The sequence below is a fragment of the Oryctolagus cuniculus genome, chromosome 13 (genome assembly GCF_964237555.1).
Source record: "Oryctolagus cuniculus chromosome 13, mOryCun1.1, whole genome shotgun sequence".
Taxonomy (NCBI): Eukaryota; Metazoa; Chordata; class Mammalia; order Lagomorpha; family Leporidae; genus Oryctolagus; species Oryctolagus cuniculus.
The window spans coordinates 103,523,468-103,542,440 of record NC_091444.1 but is presented as its reverse complement, the minus strand read 5'-3'; the positions used below and the strand labels follow the sequence as shown (position 1 = coordinate 103,542,440).

The 18,973-nt window shown below is 46.5% G+C and overlaps 1 protein-coding gene across 1 annotated transcript in view; it reads left to right on the top strand.

The window, feature by feature from the left end:
- Positions 1–18,973, top strand: part of APBB1IP (amyloid beta precursor protein binding family B member 1 interacting protein) — a 102,744-nt gene that overhangs the window by 47,410 nt on the left and 36,361 nt on the right. Inside the window, exons 3-5 of the mRNA XM_051820970.2 lie at positions 5,188–5,275; positions 10,095–10,387; positions 13,993–14,070. Of these exons, the coding sequence (XP_051676930.2) occupies positions 5,188–5,275; positions 10,095–10,387; positions 13,993–14,070 (459 nt within the window). The remainder of the gene's footprint in view (positions 1–5,187; positions 5,276–10,094; positions 10,388–13,992; positions 14,071–18,973) is intronic.

The window sequence follows — 18,973 nt, the reverse complement described above, 5'->3', positions numbered from 1 at the left end:
GTCCTTAATGTGCTGTACACTGAGGCTTAATGCTATAACGAGTACTCAAACAGTATATTTCACTTTGTGTTTCTATGGGGGTGCAAACGATTGAAATCTTTACTTAATGTACACTAAACTGATCTTCTGTAAAAAAAAAAAAAAAAAAAAGAAATTATCAATTCCCAACTTGACTCTCACTGGGATTAAACATGACAATAGGTCTGATCTGATTTCATCATCATTTAAAAAAAAATCATCTATTATTTTTCACTTTATGTTTCTGGGTGGGAACAAACTGTTGAAATCCTTACTTAAGGTATACTAAGCTGATCTTCTGTATATTAAGATAATCGAAAATGAATCTTGATGTGAATGGAAGGGGAGAGGGAGTGGGAAAGGGGAGGGTTGTGGGTGGGAGGGACGGTATGGGGGGGAAAGCCATTGTAACCCATGAGTCGTACTTTGGAAATTTATATTCATTAAATAAAAGATAAAAAAAAATTTATAACCAGCAAAAAAAAAAAAATAAGCAAACAAATCGGAGATTGGCAATAGTACATATTCCTGATACAGCTGTGACAATGGTGAGTTCACGAAATTAAGCTTTTCTCTGATTGTTCCCTTCTGAATTCAGTTACTTTAATGCTTTGGTCGCACATCCACTCTGTCAGGGCAGTGCTCATGTCTCTGTGGGCAGACATTTGGCATCACAGGAAATCTCCCCCAGCAAATTTCTCTACCACCACCACTTGGCAATTTTCCCAAGATGAGCTAGGAAAATGACATCATCCTTATTCAAGATTTTTTTTTTAACCAACCCTTGAGGAAATGTTACATCTTAAAGATCTCCATGTGGCCTGACCACTCAGTTCATCGCTTTCTCATGTTAAATATCAAAATAAAAATGACTCCATATTTCTAAATATGATAAAGATCTTACATTTTCTCCAGAAACAATGCAATTGGTCCATGTTTTCAAAGACTATTTATTTTAGGAAAAAGAAACCCATTTTAGTTAGTATCGATTTTACATTCCTCATAAAATTCAAAAAGATGTAGATTCTATAAAAGATGAGACAGAATATGGGACCATCAGCTTAGATGGAGGGGTGCTAGTTCACGGGTGACCACATTTCTCCAGATGAGAAATGTTTTTCTTGCCGGGGAGGCCTGCATGAACGCCAGAGGCCTCTCTCTGTGCATTCGCTGCTGCAACCTGCAGAAGTCACTGTTTTGACTGGTAGGAGTCGGATTTTCATGGGACCACATATGAGTATGGCCAAGATAGCGCAAAAGTAAGCAAGCACCCCTCTGCATGTCCCAGATGTGCCCTTCCTCGAGGCCTTTGGGTTTTGCTCTTTCTTTGTTGTGTAGTCGTAGGTTTGCGTGGCTTATGCAGGCCCTCAGTACATAGGCTCCCAGACTTGAGGGTAAGGAAAAGGCCCTACCTCGTCCTTGAGTCTAAAATCTCTCCTTCAATCTGCCCCCTGTTAACTCTTCTTTGGGATTACTGGGTATTTCCTCAGCCATTAGAAAAGGCGACATTTTGGCCGGCGCTGCGGCTCACTAGGCTAATCCTCCACCTGCGGCACCGGCACACCGGGTTCTAGTCCCGGTCAGGGCGCCAGATTCTGTCCCGGTTACCCCTCTTCCAGGCCAGCTCTCTGCTGTGGCCAGGGAGTGCAGTGGAGGATGGCCCAGGTCCTTGGGCCCTGCACCCGCATGGGAGACCAGGAGGAAGCACCTGGCTCCTGGCTTTGGATCAGCACGGTGTGCCAGCTGCAGCGTGCTGGCCACAGCGGCCATTGGGGGGTGAACCAACGGCAAAGGAAGACCTTTCTCTCTGTCTCTCTCTCTCACTGTCCACTCTTCCTGTCCAAAAAAAAAAAAAAAAAAAGTGGCATTTTGTCACCATTTGCGAATTTTGTGCCTATTCTATTCTTTAAAACTAGGATGTGGTTGAGGGGACAGATAAACATGAGTGTTAGGATAATTTCCCAAAATAGGAAAAAATGAAACTAAAATATAATAACATGATTGTAATTTTTTTCCTTTGAAATAATTTCAAGTTTACATAAAAGTTAAAAGAACAGTACAAGGGCAGGAATTTGGTGTAGCGATTAAGATGCCACATAGAATGACCACATCCCATATCAGAGTGCCCGGATTCAAGTCCTGGCTCCCTTCAAATTCCAGTGTGCACCGTGTGATGGCTCAAGTACTTGGATCCCTGCCATCCATGTGGGAGACTCAGATGGAGCTTCAGGCTACTGGTTTTGGCTGGCCCAGGCTGGATGTTGCAGGCATTTAAAGAGTGAAGCAGAGGATGGGGGAGATCAATCTCTCTCTCTCTTTCTCTCTCTCTCTCTCTCTTTCAAATAAAATAAATAAATAAATTTTTAAAAAATAGTACGAAGAACTCCAGTTTACTTTTCTGCCAGATTTCTCATTAGTTAGCATGCTAGCCTATTTGTGTTAGTGTCTCTCTCTCCCTCTCTCTATCTCCTCATAAAGATGAAATTCTAAGTAACTGGCAGAGAACTGTGTTGGGCCAATGCATTTGGAATATCAAAAGCTGCATTTCTGCAGCACACCTTACGCCCTAATGAGTTCTGTAAATCCATGAAGAAAAGGTGCCAGAAATGTTTGTGTCATCTGAAGATGTGAGTAGCTTTTTTTTTTTTTTTTTTTTGGACAGGCAGAGTGGACAGTGAGAGAGAGAGAGAAAGGTCTTGCTTTTGCCATTGGTTCACCCTCCAATGGCCGCCGCAGCCAGTGCACTGCGGCCAGCACACCACACTGATCCGAAGGCAGGAGCCAGGTACTTCTCCTGGTCTCCCATGGGGTGCAGGGCCCAAGCACCTGGGCCATCCTCCACTGCACTCCCTGGCCACAGCAGAGAGCTGGCCTGGAAGAGGGGCAACTGGGACATAATCCGGCACCCCGACCGGGACTAGAACTCGGTGTGCCGGCGCCGCAGGTGGAGGATTAGCCTAGTGAGCCACAGCGCCAGCCATGAGTAGCTTTTCTAAGCAAGGTAGAATACCCAGAACCTATAAAAGCAAGAGTAAAATATTCTAAATATAAATTTTTATTTCTTCATGGCAATATGAGTATAATTTCCTCCTGGCAATATGAGCTTGTGAATTCTTCACAGCAATATGCATTCAGAATGAAAATAAAAATTAACAAAAATAAAACTTTTTATTGGCCACCATTGGAAATTGCTAGAGCATTCTTATGACTCTGAAAAAGTGATAAACAGAGGGAAAAAATCGAGAGTTTATCTTCGTTCCCCTCGGGTCCTAGGAAAACTTTATTTCAGAGAAAATAAATAATTGGTGAAGGGAAGTTCTTCTTTGTGGCAGAATCCCAATAAGTACGTTGGAAAATCGCTGCTGTGGGCTTCTCATCAAACACATTTCGAGCGCATGGTTCGGAGCAGTTCAGGGTAAAGCAGGGTTCTCAAGTGTCAGTCGTTCACCTCCACGGATTTTGCCACATCTGGAACCACCACACTTCTCATTTTCTTAATATTTCTCATTCAATGATTTTTTTGAATGTCATTCGAGCAGTGAGGTGTTCTACCTTGCGTTTTGGGTTGAAGCATCCAAACAGACACACAGTTTACCTGTTCAGTGTTTGCATCTGTCTGTGCCACACACAATCACTTTATTTCACAGAGAAACGCCGCCCACTTCACTGCGTCCCGGGCTCCGAATGACTCTCCATGATTAAAGACCTCCTTCCGAAAATCCACTGCCTCTCTCTCCCCACCACCCCACTTCACTAGAACTCCGTTGTATCACAAATTCATGTATTCTGTTGGAGAACTACTTATAAGTTCATTAAAAAGCAAAATAGACTATATTACTGAGAAAAATTAGTTGGCTCCCCGAGTAAACTGCTTGTTTTGACATTTAAAAACAAACTCAAGTAATGAAGTTCATTGTACTTTCTCTCAGTAAATTTTCCATTCATGTGTTTCATCCATCAAACTCCCTTTTTCCAAGTATTTTTTGAGGGATCATTTTGTTTTTAAAAATGAATTAGGGGGGTTAGCCTAGTGAGCCGCGGCGCCGGCACACCGGGTTCTAGTCCCGGTCGGGGCGCCGGATTCTGTCCCGGTTGCCCCTCTTCCAGGCCAGCTCTCTGCTGTGGCCCGGGAGTGCAGTGGAGGATGGCCCAGGTCCTTGGGCCCTGCACCCCATGGGAGACCAGGAAAAGCACCTGGCTCCTGCCTTCGGATCAGCACGGTGCGCCGGCCGCAGCGCGCCGGCCGCGGCGGCCATTGGAGGGTGAACCAACGGCAAAGGAAGACCTTTCTCTCTGTCTCTCTCTCTCACTGTCCACTCTGCCTGTCAAAAAAAATAAAAATAAAAATAAATGAATTAGGGGATAATAGTCACTTTGCTCTATATTTTACCTTTGACTCTTAATTGATTGAATTAATATTTGAGCATCTTCTTGATTAATAGATTTTTGCCTACTTAAAATTAAGTATATTTCAGTAACTTTCAAATACATAATGATTGGTTTCCTTCAGAGTTTTAAAAAATAAATAAAGGTATCAGTTACTAAATCAAATTAACACCAAGGAAGTATGTACTGTCATAAAAACATTCACGCTTGAGAATAGGTGAAGAATTCACTTCTCAAATTATAGACAAAAATATTCTTGGAAATGTAAATTATAAATGTCATATGACTTTAAAATCATACGATGAGTCACTTGTTCCTAAGTTTTTAAAAGCACTGTTTGTGAATTAGTAGTGTCTATTATGTCCTAATTTGTTTTTAAGAAGAGTATCATTAGTTAATAACAGCATAGTATTTTACTGTATGATGGCAGATTGCCCGATAACTTTTATATGATTACTTATATCTTTATAGAAGCATAGATATTATATGTATCCATTACAGGAAACTCTATGTTTTACCAAAATAAGCTCAACAATCTCATTCTCAATCATTCTCAGTTGACAAGTTCTGTTTCAAGATATTCCTTCCAGAACTTTTAAGATGCAGTTTTCTGTAGGGGAAAAGAAATCGCACAAAACATTTTCAGACAAGAACATGGTTCTTAAAGAACCTATTTAGACAAAAAGTGTGTAAATAATAAAGGTTTTTTTTGACTTGTTGATTAAAATGTTCCGCAAAAATATTTGTCTTGAATAACTTGGGGCGGGGGGGCTGTTTTCACAGAGTTTAGGAGTGGACACCCTCCCTCCTCCTGATCCTAAGCCACCCAGAGCTGAATTCAACTATAGTGTGGGTTTCAAAGATCTAAATGGTAAGTACAATCATTTGTCTTCTTCAGTAATTTTAAATAGCAGTGACGAAATTCTGTATGGAACAGGCATGGGCAGGTAGCCTAGCAGTTAAGATGCCCGTGTTCCATATCTAAGTGCCTGAGTTCAAGCCCCAACTCCAGCTCCTGCTAATGTAGTCCCTGGGAGGCAGCAATGATGACCCATGCCACCCACGGGAGACACTTGGATTGAGTTCCTGGCTCCTGGCTTTGGCTAGGCCAAGCTTTGGCTATTGTCTACTTCCCAAGTAAACCAGTGGATGGGAGCTTTCTCTGTCTCTCAGCCTCTCAAATAAATAAATAAATAAATAAATAAATATATTTTTACAAATCTGTATGGAATTACAGTTTGAAAACAAAATTAAAGAGATCTGGACATAGTGATAGATATCATTGTTAAAATCCTTGATTTCATTTTTTTTATTGTGTCCAGATTGAATTGAGAGCCAAGAAGATATCTTTGCCTATAATGAAAGGGATCATCCCACATGTTTGAAAAGCCTCAAAACTGTCTTGTTTTTTGAAAAAGTAAGGGGAGTTTCTTCTTGTTAATAAGCCCATTAGGCAATCAGGAGTAGTATAGGAAAATATCAGTAAGAAAATATCTCATTAAGAATGATAATGAGCCGGCGCCGTGGCTCAATAGGCTAATCCTCCACCTTGCGGCGCCGGCACACCGGGTTCTAGTCCCGGTTGGGGCGCCGGATTCTGTCCCGGTTGCCCCTCTTCCAGGCCAGCTCTCTGCTATGGCCAGGGAGTGCAGTGGAGGATGGCCCAGGTGCTTGGGCCCTGCACCCCATGGGAGACCAGGAAAAAGCACCTGGCTCCTGGCTCCTGCCAGGATCAGCGCGGTGCGCCGGCTGCAGCGGCGGCCATTGGAGGGTGAACCAACGGCAAAGGAAGACCTTTCTCTCTCTGTCTCTCTCTCTCACTGTCCACTCTGCCTGTCAAAAAAAAAAAAATGATAATGAACTGTCCATTCCATAATAATTGATCAAAACTGACTGAGTGCTCCGTTGGTCCTCAAAAAATTCACAGAAAAATGTATATTCTAAAAAAAGCAATGTGTGGCTCTCAAAAATGTTTTGAGTCAACACAAATGAATTTTTTAATTCCATTTTCCCTGAGCTTTTTGAAACTCCCTAATATACTCATGAATAATTTATTTAATATTTTTCAGTTTTCCTTGGGTTGACACTTTATTGCCACTCCTCTTCCTTGGTGCAAAGTCTTCTGCCCATGTGTTATTCAAATGATAGTAAGTCTCCACTAATGGCTTGCCAACTAATGAGAATTCAGTACAACCCTTGGAAAACATTTGCCAAATACTTGGCAGTACCTGCCCAAAGTATAAAAAATAGTAAGACAGAAGCCAAGGTACAGGAATCCAGAGTTGCTTTGTTTCTGTCAATGCAGTTTTTCAGTAAATCATCAAGGGACACTGCCTGTTTCTTGGTAAAGATAATACGTCTCTTCCAGTTTTCTGTTTCCTATACTCTTTTTTTTTTTTAATTATTGACAGGCAGAGTGGATAGTGAGAGAGAGAGAGAGACAGAGAGAAAGGTCTTCCTTTGCCGTTGGTTCACCCCCCAATGGCCGCTGCAGCCAGCACGCTGCGGCCGGCACACCGCGCTGATCCGAAGCCAGGAGCCAGGTGCTTCTCCTGGTCTCCCATGGGGTGCAGGGCCCAAGCACTTGGGCCATCCTCCACTGCACTCCCTGGCCACAGCAGAGAGCTGGCCTGGAAGAGGGGCAACCGGGACAGAATCCAGCACCCCGACCGGGACTAGAACCCGGTGTGCCAGCGCCGCAAGGCGGAGGATTAGCCTTGTGAGCCACGGCGCCGGCCTGTTTCCTATACTCTTATCTGTTTGCTGCATAGCTGATTTCTGGCCATGATTTCTTTCGAGATGGTAACACCCATGAAGTTTTGAAAAATCAACGCACGTGTGCAAAATGACAACAGCAATAAATAACTTATGATCGCACATATGAAAAGTGTAGACTGAATCACACCACACTCATAATACCTGAGTGCTTTTTAATCAGTTCAGCTAAAAAATAAAATTTAATCATTTCTTCAATTGTTGTCTACTCAGTGCTTTCAGAGGGCTAATGCAGTCCCCAACATCAAAAAAGTACTGAAAATACTAGAAACAAAGAAATCCAGCCATGTATGGACCTAGCAGTATTGCAGCATGGTCGCAAGAAACTCCGCTCGTTACAGACCGCCTACGCGTGTGGCCTCATTTGGGTTTAGGACAAAACTGTTAAAAAGTACCGGTGTGTACAGAAAATTAAATGTGTTGGGAATTGCATTAGGAATTGATTTTTTACTGTTTTTGCTTTAAAATATTGCTAGAATGAGTTAAAAATAGTTCTCCTAGTATCATTCAGGGAGTTAGCAACAAATTTCAGAATGAAATCCATTACTATCTCATTCTCCAATTCTATATTACTCATTTCTTTATTATTAAATTTAATTAATTTTTTTAAAAGATTTATTTATTTGTTTGAAAGTCAGAGTTACACAGAGAGAGGAGAGGCAGAGAGAGAGAGGGAGGTCTTCCATCCGCTGGTTCACTCTCCAATTGTCCGCAATGGTTGGAGCTGCGCTGATCCGAAACCAGGAGCCAGGAGCCTCCTCAGGGTCTCCCACATGGGTGCAGGGGCCCAAGGACTTGGGCCATCTTCTACTGCTTTCCCAGGCCATAGCAGAGAGCTGGATTGGAAGAGGAGCAACCGGGTCTCAAACCTGCGCCCATATGGGATTAACCCGCTGTGCCACAGCGCCGGCCCCAAATTTAATTAATTTATATTAAAATATTTAATCTGTATTAATTTACCTAGGTGGTCTTTATAGCTATATTCATACATGATGTCATAAGTTAGATTAATTTTGCTGTGAAAATTAACATGTGTCATTACCAAAATTTTGTTCCTATAATTTTTATAATGAATTCAAAGGTTTAGATATCAAATATCCATGTTTTTGATTGTTGGGAAATTACAACTAGGCTTTCTTAGTTCCATATGTTTTCACTGAAAATGTTTTAAATTATTTTAACTTGATTTTATGAAGAAATTACATGTAACAGTGTGTTAGAGGAGAATAAACCTTGTTACACATTTGGGAGATTGAAACTCTCGCCCAGCGCTGTACACTAGAGCCACTGGCATTCGTGTGATCTGCTCCATGGTGTGCATGATGCTGACGATTGGCAAGAATCGTGTCTCGAAGCTTTCTGTGTGTTCCTTACCACGCAGGCTGCATTTCCCTGGCCCCATTTCCTTGTTCTGGTTGGTGCGACCCACAGCTGCTAGAATCCCCTCCCTTCCGGGAGATGGCGGTTCCATCTCTCCCTAAAACTCTTCCCTGCCCCCACTCACCTAGGGAGGGCCTGGTCGACCGTGGCCCCACTCCCACCACGCCACCGCAGCCAGCCGCTCTCCCAATACGAGCCAGCGTGGGTCAGCTCACACTTGGAAGGAAGTCCCAAGTTCAGGGTCATCATAAAGCCTTCACATTGAATCTCTGAGTAGCTCTCTGCCTCCTCCACAGTGGTGCCATACTGGCTGCTGTTCATGATGAGTTACTCTTATTTCGGATGCACAGTTTCCTGTTACTTGGGTGGTGAACCTTACAGGGACCCCCCTGCTCTCCACCCCCCAGTGTAAAGGCATTAGTCTCAGCGGTGCTCTGTCTGCCCTCCCATCGCTGTCCAGTATCTGCCTCTCCTGCCTCTCCAAAACTCTAAGGTCTTGCCCTAGAATGTTCGAGAATCCCCCACTTAGGCCTCTGTCCCTGGGCTTGCTGGTGTGTGAGGTGCTCTAGTGTGGAGCACACATCTCCCTTTTCTTTCCTCGGTGTGAGGAACTCCCCTGAAGCCCTCAATAAACACAGCAGTCATCACTTTAGGAAATGCTGCACTTGTGAGTGTGCACTTGAGTAGAACCGTTCTCAGGCCTGTTCATCCTATCATAACAAATCAGATGATTCCCCCTCCCCGAATGGTACTCTTCCAAAGGGCCTTCTGGGTCAGGCGTTTGGCACAGCAGTTAAGATGCCCCCTGGGACCCCTGCATGCCAGAGGGGAGTGCCTGGGCCTTGAGTCCCTGCCCCACTCCCAATTCCAGCTTCCTGCTAGTGCACACCCTGGGAGGCAGCAGTGATGGTGCACGTCCTTGTCACCCACGTGGGAGACCTGGGTGAGTGCTGAGCTCCAGGCGTTGGGCTGGCCCAGTGCTACCTGTTGTATGCATTTGGGGACTGAACCAGTGGATAGATCTCTCTGTGTCTCTTGTTTCTCTGCCTTTCAAATAAATACAAATTAAATGAATTTTTTAAAAGATTTATTTATTTATTTGAAAGAGTTACACACAGAGGGGAGGAGAGGCAGAGAGAGAGAGAGAGAGAGAGGTCTTCCATCTGCTGGTCCACTTCCCAGTTGGCTGCAACAGGCAGAGCTGCGCTGATCCGAAGCCAGGAGCCAGGAGCTCCTTCCAGGTCTCCCATGTGGGTGCAGGGCCCAAGCACTTGGACCATCTTCTATTTATTGCTCTCCCAGACCACAGCAGAGAGCTGGATCAGAAGTGGAGCAGACAGGACTCGAACCGGCACCCATATGGGATGCCGGCACTGCAGGCAGTGGCTTTATACACTACGCCACAGTGCCAGCCCCAAAATGAATTTTTAAAATAATGATAATGATGCTATTTTTTTTAAATGACCTTCTGTCTGTTTTTCCAGGCTCAGATGTGTTTTCTTTTTTTTATCACTAATATAATTTCTCCCCATCAGAGTCCTTAAACGCACTGGAAGACCAAGACTTAGATGCTCTCATGGCGGATCTGGTGGCAGACATAAGTGAAGCTGAGCAGAGGACAATCCAGGCACAGAAAGAGTCCTCTCAAGGCCAGCATCATTCAGCGTCTCTGGGGACACCAAGCTGCAGCGGCGCAGCCTCTCTCGCTTACGGAGCGAATGTCGCGGCCACCAGTAGCAGCGAGTACGAGAATGATTTGCCTCCTCCACCTGCTGACCCTGTGATAGACCTTCCACTGCCACCACCGCCCCCCGAGCCCCTCTCTCAGGTAAGTGTGCGGGGCCAGGGCCCGCAGCAGGTCCATCCACCTCTGCTGCCCGTCGGCTTTCCTTTCTGGGGAGTGATCATTGCTGTCATCAGAGCTCTGAGATGCTGAAAAGCAAGCGTGCTGAGTGTGTTCATTGCAGAGCCACAGCGGGCATAAACAAGAGGCATGGGTGTGCACACAGAGCGTCCTGGGGTGTGGTAAGCCCGCTGCTCAGGGCACTCACATCTCTTAAGGGAGTGCTTGGGTTCAAGTACTGGCCCAGTACGGATTCCAGCTTCCTGCTAATGTGTACCTCAGGAGGCAGCAGGTGCTGGCTCAAGTACTTGCGCCTCTGCTACGCACATGGGAGACTCAAACTGAGTCCCTGGCTCCTGGGTTTGGCCTGGCCTTCACCTAGCTGCTGTGGGCATTGGAGGAGCAAAGCAACAGATAGGAGCTCTCTCTTCTCTCTCTGTTTCTCAACTAAAGAAAGTTTAAGAAAAACTATCGGGGTCTTATTCAGGATTTATTATAGTTTAGTTAAAAACCATACTCATATTTGTATGCAGACACTCCCTGATTATACTCAACCTCTTGGGGCAGTGTTTCATTAACTGTGTGTGAACTGTGGAACTGAATTGTATATTTCCAAGTCTCCTATTCTAGCCTAAGATATTCATTACCCATTTTCTAAATTGGACTGACTTGAGTTTTGTTGAATTTGTCAACCCTGTTCAGAAGGGCAAAAATGTGACCAAATCTCATATCATAGTGGAGGGTGTGGGGGCGTGAAGCAGACAGGTGGTGAGTGCTTGATATTAATAGATTTCCGAATACTGGAAGAAAACAATTAGAAAGTTTATATTATCATGATTTAGGACATTAACTCATAATATGCCGCTGATAAAAGTAAAGCAAATCTGCCTACAGATTTTTCTTAGAATAAGCCACTTACGAATATTGTACAGAGCCAATGCTGTGGCACAGTAGGTTAAGCCTCTGCCAGTGGTGCCAGCATCCCACATGGGTGCCGGTTGGAGTCTCAGCTGCTCCTTTTCTGATCCAACTCTCTACTAATGGCCTGGGAAAGCAGTGGAAGAAGTTTCAAGTACGTGGGCCCCTGCACCCACGTGAGAGACCCAGAGGAAGCTCCTGGCTCCTGGCTTTGGATCAGCCCAGCTCTGGCCATTGCAGTCATTTGGGAAGTGTATCAGCAGATGGAAGACCTCTCTGTCTCTCCCTCTGTCTGTAACTCTGCTTCTCAAATAAATAAATAAATCTTTTAAAAAAGAATATCTTACAGTAGGAGCCCAGCCCCACTTCCTGTGGCTTCTACATTTGTTATTCTGTATAATAATGATCAGGATTCATCAATGTGAATGACCCTAAAGTTCATAGCATGTCTTATAAATGCAATAATATTAAAATAAGCCAAAACTTAAATCATCTGCTATCCCACTAATTGTTGTATATGTATTTATTATAGAAAAATTATTTGAAATGATCAATAGGGAGCAGACACTCTTAATATGGGGTCTGTGAAGATTTTAAGGAGGCCAGGAATCCCCTGGAATTAAATACCAAGTTCAACGTGAATGGGAATTTCGACAGGGTTCCTAACATTGTCAACACATCTTTAAAGGGGCTTTGAATCAGCCGGCGCCATGGCTCACTAGGCTAATCCTCCACCTGCGGCGCCGGTACCTCGAGTTCTAGTCCCGGTTGGGGTGCCAGCTCTGTCCCAGTTGCTCCTCTTCCAGTCCATTTCTCTGCTGTGGCCCGGGAGGGCAGTGGAAGATGGCCCAAGTGCTTGGGCCCTGCACCCGCATGGGAGACCAGGAGGAAGCACCTGGTTCCTGGCTCCGGATCAGCACAGCGCACTGGCCATAGCAGCCATTTGGGGGTGAACCAATGGAAGGAAGACCTTTCTCTCTCACTGTCTAACTCTGCCTGTCAAAAAGGGAGGGGGGGACAGCGCCGCGGCTCACTAGGCTAATCCTCCACCTTGCGGCGCTGGCACACCGGGTTCTAGTCCCGGTCCGGGCACCGGATTCTGTGCCGGTTGCCCCTCTTCCAGGCCAGCTCTCTGCTGTGGCCAGGGAGTGCAGTGGAGGATGGCCCAAGTTTTTGGGCCCTGCACCCCATGGGAGACCAGGAGAAGCACCTGGTTCCTGGCTCCAGATCAGCATAGTGCGCTGGTCGGAGCAGCCATCTGGGGGGTGAACCAATGGAAGGAAGACCTTTCTCTCTCACTGTCTAACTCTGCCTGTCAAAAGGGGGGGGGGGATCCTATGGGTCAAAAGGAATTTAAGAACCCCTGGTAACGGGCCAGCATTGTGGCTCATCCTGCTCCCTGCTGATGCATATGAGTGTCGCTCCCCGTCTTCGTGGAGGAACGACACAGGACCCTGCGCTGTTCTTTTGTCTGCTCGGCCCTCCCCGGGTTTGCTGCTGGTTCTTCCCGGGTTGGCTACCGACCCTTCCACCTCCGTGGAAGGGCGGTTCCCCCTGCCACATTCCCCACTTCCGCGGGGGAGCAGCACACCGCCGGCCGGCTCTCTCGGGGGCTGCACAGGTGTTCCTTCAGCTAGATGTTCCCGTTAGATGTTCCTGGTGCATGCTGTCTCTCTCCTCCTTCATAGTCCTCTTCCACCAATCCCAACTCTGCTACCCACACGCCGAGTACGCTGCTTTCCTCCAATCAGGAGCAGGTCCTACAGTTTATTGGTTGAACTGGAGGCAGCTGTGTAAAAGCTGTTTCTCCCTTCTCAGCGCCATATTGTGGGAGAGCAGATGCATAGAATAAGTCTTAATTCCAGTAACTTAGTCTAGTCCGAGTTGCTCCCCACAATGAGAAAGCAGTGAAAGATGGCCCAAGTACCGATGTGGAAGACCAGGATGGAGTTCCTAACTCCCGGTTTCTGCCTGGCACAGATGCAGCTGTTTGGGGAGTGGACCACTGAATGGAAGATCCATCTCTCTCTCCAGCACTCTGCCAATAAATAAATAAATATTTTTAAAAATGGTGTAAGAAGATCGAAGTCTAATTATAATGAAACCAGAACAGCTTATTTCCCTATCTCTATAAATAGCAAAAAGCCTTAATAACTGTATTCCCAGAATATTATATTGTGTAAATCAAAGGGCTTTGGGCTTGTACGATTCTCTATCCTGTTCTCCCTGTTCCTGTTTGTCAGTGCTTTTGGTGTAAATGTTAAGCTTGAGTCTTAATTTTGGGGGAATTAAGGACCATTTTAAGAATCACATACCTAGGAATCCCTAAAAAGATGCCTTGATCCAAAATTATGCATAAAACTTCAGGAAGGCTCAATTCCCTTGAAAAAGGTCCAGCTGTCCAGCTATAGATTCCTTAGGGTAGATCCTAGGCTGGGAGCCACGTGGAGATTTTTGTGCTCTAAAGATGTGACGTTAAAGACATCATTTTATCTGTTTAATTACTACTCCCAAGATACAAAGGGTGGCTGCTGCCCACATCTTGGCTGCAGATTTTTGTTAGAGTTGTGTGAAATTCGCTAAGGTACTCACTAAGACAGTGGGGGTGGCGTGGGGAATTCCTCACTAGCAGTAGTTAATGAGCTGTTGTTGAATCCTTTGCAATTTTACAGGAAGAGGAAGAAGCCCGGGCCAAAGCTGATAAAATTAAGCTGGCGTTGGAAAAACTGAAGGAGGCCAAAGTTAAGAAGGTAAGCTGTGGGTAGCAGCAGTGTTCACCCTAGCTAAAATATGGAATCAACCAAGGTGTCCATTGTGAGGGGGGGGCCATAAAGAAAATGCTGTATATGTATGGTGAAACAGTATTCAGCTGTAAAAAAGAGAGTGGAATTCTGTCATTTGCAACAAAAAATGGTTGGAACCAGAGGACATCAAGTTGAATGAGATAAACAGATACAGAGACAAACACCACACATTTTAGCGGGTGCTAAAATTAGAGAGAGAGAAGGAAAAGAGGGAGGGAGGGAGGGAGGGAGGGAGGAATAGGAGAGAGAGGAAGAAAGTAATGCTTGAATGTGTGAGTGTGTCATTTTTGCTGCAAATACAGTGTTTTCTCAAACTATTTTAAATCTTTGTCGAACAAATTGATATGAATTCTACACTGCTCTAGGTTAAATAATTTCGTGTGAGTGAAGCTGAATACCTTTTCCTTTGATAATTATGTACAGCCTGTGCCTGCTTCCAGGTCAAATTGTGGAGTTTTTTTTATTCTTTATTTGTAGAACTCTTTATTTGGTGTAGCCAATAAGCCTTTTACAATTATGTAAATGAAAATGTTATCTCAGAAAATAATAAATGAGACCTTTTTTAAAAAGCAAAGCACATGAATTCTGAAGCCACACTGACCAGCACATTTTAGCTGTGCATTGTAGCCGGCTCACTTGGCCTCCCTGAGAGTCAATTCTGTCATCTGTTAAAAAGCATAATAAAATAGTATATCCTAAAAAAGAAGGTACACTCTTACCAGTTTTGTATGGGGGAAATTAAATCCATGACATCTTACACTTAATGATTAATAACGTTTAAAATGTTCAGTAGTGGCCGGCGCCGCGGCTCACTAGGCTAATCCTCCGCCTAGCGGCGCCGGCACACCGGGTTCTAGTCCCGGTCGGGGCGCCGGATTCTGTCCCGGTTGCCCCTCTTCCAGGCCAGCCCTCTGCTGTGGCCAGGGAGTGCAGTGGAGGATGGCCCAGGTGCTTGGGCCCTGCACCCCATGGGAGACCAGGAAAAGCACCTGCTCCTGGCTCCTGCCATCGGATCAGCGCGGTGCGCCGGCCGCAGCGCGCCGGCCGCGGCGGCCATTGGAGGGTGAACCAACGGCAAAGGAAGACCTTTCTCTCTGTCTCTCTCTCTCACTGTCCACTCTGCCTGTCAAAAAAAAATAAAATAAAATAAAAAAAATAAAAAAAAATAAAATAAAATGTTGAGTAGTACTATCCAAACAGTTGCAAGGTGTTTTTTTCTTTTTTTTAATCTAATCTTGGAGACAAAGATGGATTATGGGCCGGTGCCGTGGCTCACTAGGCTAATCCTCTGCCTTGCGGCGCCGGCACACCGGGTTCTAGTCCCGGTCGGGGCGCCGGATTCTGTCCCGGTTGCCCCTCTTCCAGGCCAGCTCTCTGCTGTGGCCAGGGAGTGCAGTGGAGGATGGCCCAAGTGCTTGGGCCCTGCACCCCATGGGAGACCAGGAGAAGCACCTGGCTCCTGCCATCGGATCAGCGCGGTGTGCTGGCCACAGCGCGCCGGCCATGGCGGCCATTGGAGGGTGAACCAACGGCAAAGGAAGGCCTTCTCTCTGTCTCTCTCACTCACTGTCCACTCTGCCTGTCAAAAAATAAAAAAATAAAAAAATAAAATAAAATTTAAAAAAAGATGGATTATGTAGTTATTTCTTCTGTGATATCAGCGCATTTGGACTGATACATGGTGGACTTATAGTCACATAAACATGAAACTTTCCTTGGCCTGTCTGGGATGTTTTTGTTGCTTTCCACATTTTTTTTTTCCTAAGAGCTGAAATTGTGGGAGTAGAATTTACCGTCAAGAACAAAGGGAGGCCGGCGTCGTGGCTCACTAGGCTAATCCTCCACCTTGCGGTGCCGGCACACCGGGTTCTAGTCCCGGTCGGGGCGCTGGATTCTGTCCCAGTTGCCCCTCTTCCAGGCCAGCTCTCTGCTGTGGCCCGGGAGTGCAGTGGAGGATAGCCCAAGTGCTTGGGCCCTGCACCCCATGGGAGACCAGGAGAAGCACCAGGCTCCTGCCATCGGATCAGCGTGGTGCACCGGCCGCAGTGTGCCTGCCGCGGTGGCCATTGGAGGGTGAACCAACGGCAAAGGAAGACCTTTCTCTCTGTCTCTCTCTCTCACTGTCTACTCTGCCTGTCAAAAAAAAAAAAAAAAAAAAGAACAAAGGGAAAGGCTCTTGGCTTTGCTGCTGCACAGGCTTGGGGCCCTTTGAGCTCTATTTTTAAGACACTTTAAGTAAATTTCCACATTCAGAGCCCCCTCCCTTGAGGGGAGACCTCCGGGCCTTTGCACGCCCCTCATGTTGCTGCAGGTGGTGCCGCCTTCTGACCTCTCCTGAGTTGGAGCACACCTTGGCCTTGCACTTCTTCAGTTGCTTTTGTGCACATTTCCCATCCTCTGGGCAGCCCCTAACCCCCACCCCCACCCCGGCCTGCCCTGGCTGTCCAGGTTGTCCCCCAGGATGCCACAAGTTATTTTGCTAGTGTTCTGGTCTCTCAGTTGCATTGGTGTTGAGTGAGCTGCCCCTGACCTTAGTTTCCCAATAGGCCTGTAATTTTTTTTTTTTTTGACAGGCAGAGTGGACAGTGAGAGAGAGAGACAGAGAGAAAGGTCTTCCTTTGCCGTTGGTTCACCCTCCAATGGCCGCTGCAGCAGGCGCGCTGCGCTGATCCGATGGCAGGAGCCAGGAGCCAGGTGCTTCTCCTGGTTTCCCATGCGGGTGCAGGGCCCAAGCACTTGGGCCATCCTCCACTGCACTCCTTGGCCACAGCAGAGAGCTGGCCTGGAAGAGGGGCAACCAGGATAGAATCCGGTGCCCCGACCGGGACTAGAACCCGGTGTGCCGGCGCCGCAAGGCAGAGTATTAGCCTAGTGAGCCACGGCGCCAGCCTAGGCCTGTAATTTTATTGTGCCATTTTTACAGAGCATAGGTTTCTTTGGAACATGTGCGTTATAACAGAATCATCTCTCTTTAACCTCACTGAAAGTACACACCTGGGGCCAGCTTTGTGGCACAGTGGGTTAAGCCACTGCCTTCAACACTGGCACCCCATGTGAGCATGTGTTCAAATCCCAGATGCTCTGTTTCCAATCCAGCTCCCTGCTCATGCACCCCGGGAAAGCAACAGAAGATGGCCCAAGTACTTGGCCCCTGCACCCACGTGGGAGACCTGGGTGGAATTCCAGACTCCTGGCTTCCACCTGGCCCAGTCCCAGCCACTGCAGCCACTTGGAGTAAAGCACTGGATGGAAGATCTCTCTCTCTCTCTCTCTCTCTCTCTTTCTGTCTCTCTCTCTTTCTGTAACTCTACCTTTCAAATAAATAAATAAAAATAGTTTTTTTAAAAAAAAGTACACACCTGATGATAAAGTGCTATTACTAGTTAATTTGGTAAATTAAGGGAAAGATCAAAGTATCTTCCTCTTATTTCAACTCCTCTGTGAGTCCTCAAGGAGCAACTCTGTTTCGTGCAGAGTTGGGTGAATTATCTTTGGTGTCCTGGTGGGCTTGGCACCGTATACACCTATGGCTCCTCCCACAGCACGTGGAGTGCAGGTGCCTAACACGTGATGCTCGTTAGTCAATGGAGACAGCAGTGTTCATCCTAATCCTTGACCATTCCTGGGTCAGGTATTCATGGTTCATCAGAGACAGTCTTCCCAAGTCCCGCGTGAACTTCCTTGCTGTTATTCTGCCCGAGTCTCTGCCTGTGATGCACTCCCACAGTCCCTCAGCGGCTGGCACAGTCTTGGCTGCTGGGCTGTATCTCACCCTCTCCCCTGGCCCAGCCTGGGCCCCCAGTGGGGCCTGCAATCACTCACCTACTACTCTTAGAAAACTCTTTACCCCTCGTCCTCTCTTTGAACACCTCTTTTTCTAAGCCACACTGTCTCCACTACTGATTTTGCTGCTTTTTCTTGCCATACAACAGACAGCGAGAGCACTTAGCCATACTTTGGCTTAGATGAATTATAACAGTAAGCACAAAACACAACACACCTGGACTCGCCTCTGGCAGTCGCTTGGGTTTGTGGGAAAGGAAAGAAACTGATAACAGGAGTTGTCTGTTTGCTCTGACCTCAGACACGACATATGTATTTCTTAATACAACAGCTTGTCCATGACACAGAACACGAAGAAAGAAGCTATGATGTGCTCACACGCAATCTACCATGTGCTTTTTGTTTTTAAAGATTGGTTTTATTTACTTGAAAGACAAAGTTACATAGAGAGGTAGAACCACAGAAAAAGAGAGGCTTCCACCTGCTGGTTCACTCCCCAAATGACTGCAATGGCCAGAGCTGAGCTGATCCAAAGCCAGGAGCCAGGAGCTTCTTCTGAGTTTCCCACATGGGTGCAGGGGCCCAAGGACTTGGGCCATCTTCTACTGCTTTCCCAGGCCATAGCAGAGAGCTGGATTGGAAGCAGAGCATCTGGGACTCGAACAGGTGCCTATATGGGATGCCGGTACTGCAGGACAGGGCTTTAACCCTCCGTGCCACAGTTGGTTCACCCCCAAGATGGTCGCTATGGCTGGCGCGCTGCACCGATCCGAAGCCAGGAGCCAGGTGCTTCCCCCTGGTCTCCCATGAGGGTGCTTGGGCCATCCTCCACTGCCTTCCTGGGCCACAGCAGACAGCTGGACTGGAAGATGAGCAACTGGGACAGAATCCGGCGCCCCAACTGGGACTATAACCCAGGGTGCCTGCGCCACAGGCAGAGGATTAGCCTAGTGAGCCGCGGTGCCGGCCTATGTGTTTTTAGAAGACGGAAATCAACTCCATCTGAGGGACCTGCCTCCAGTATTCTGAGGGATGCTGACATCTTGAATGGCACAACACTTTGGGA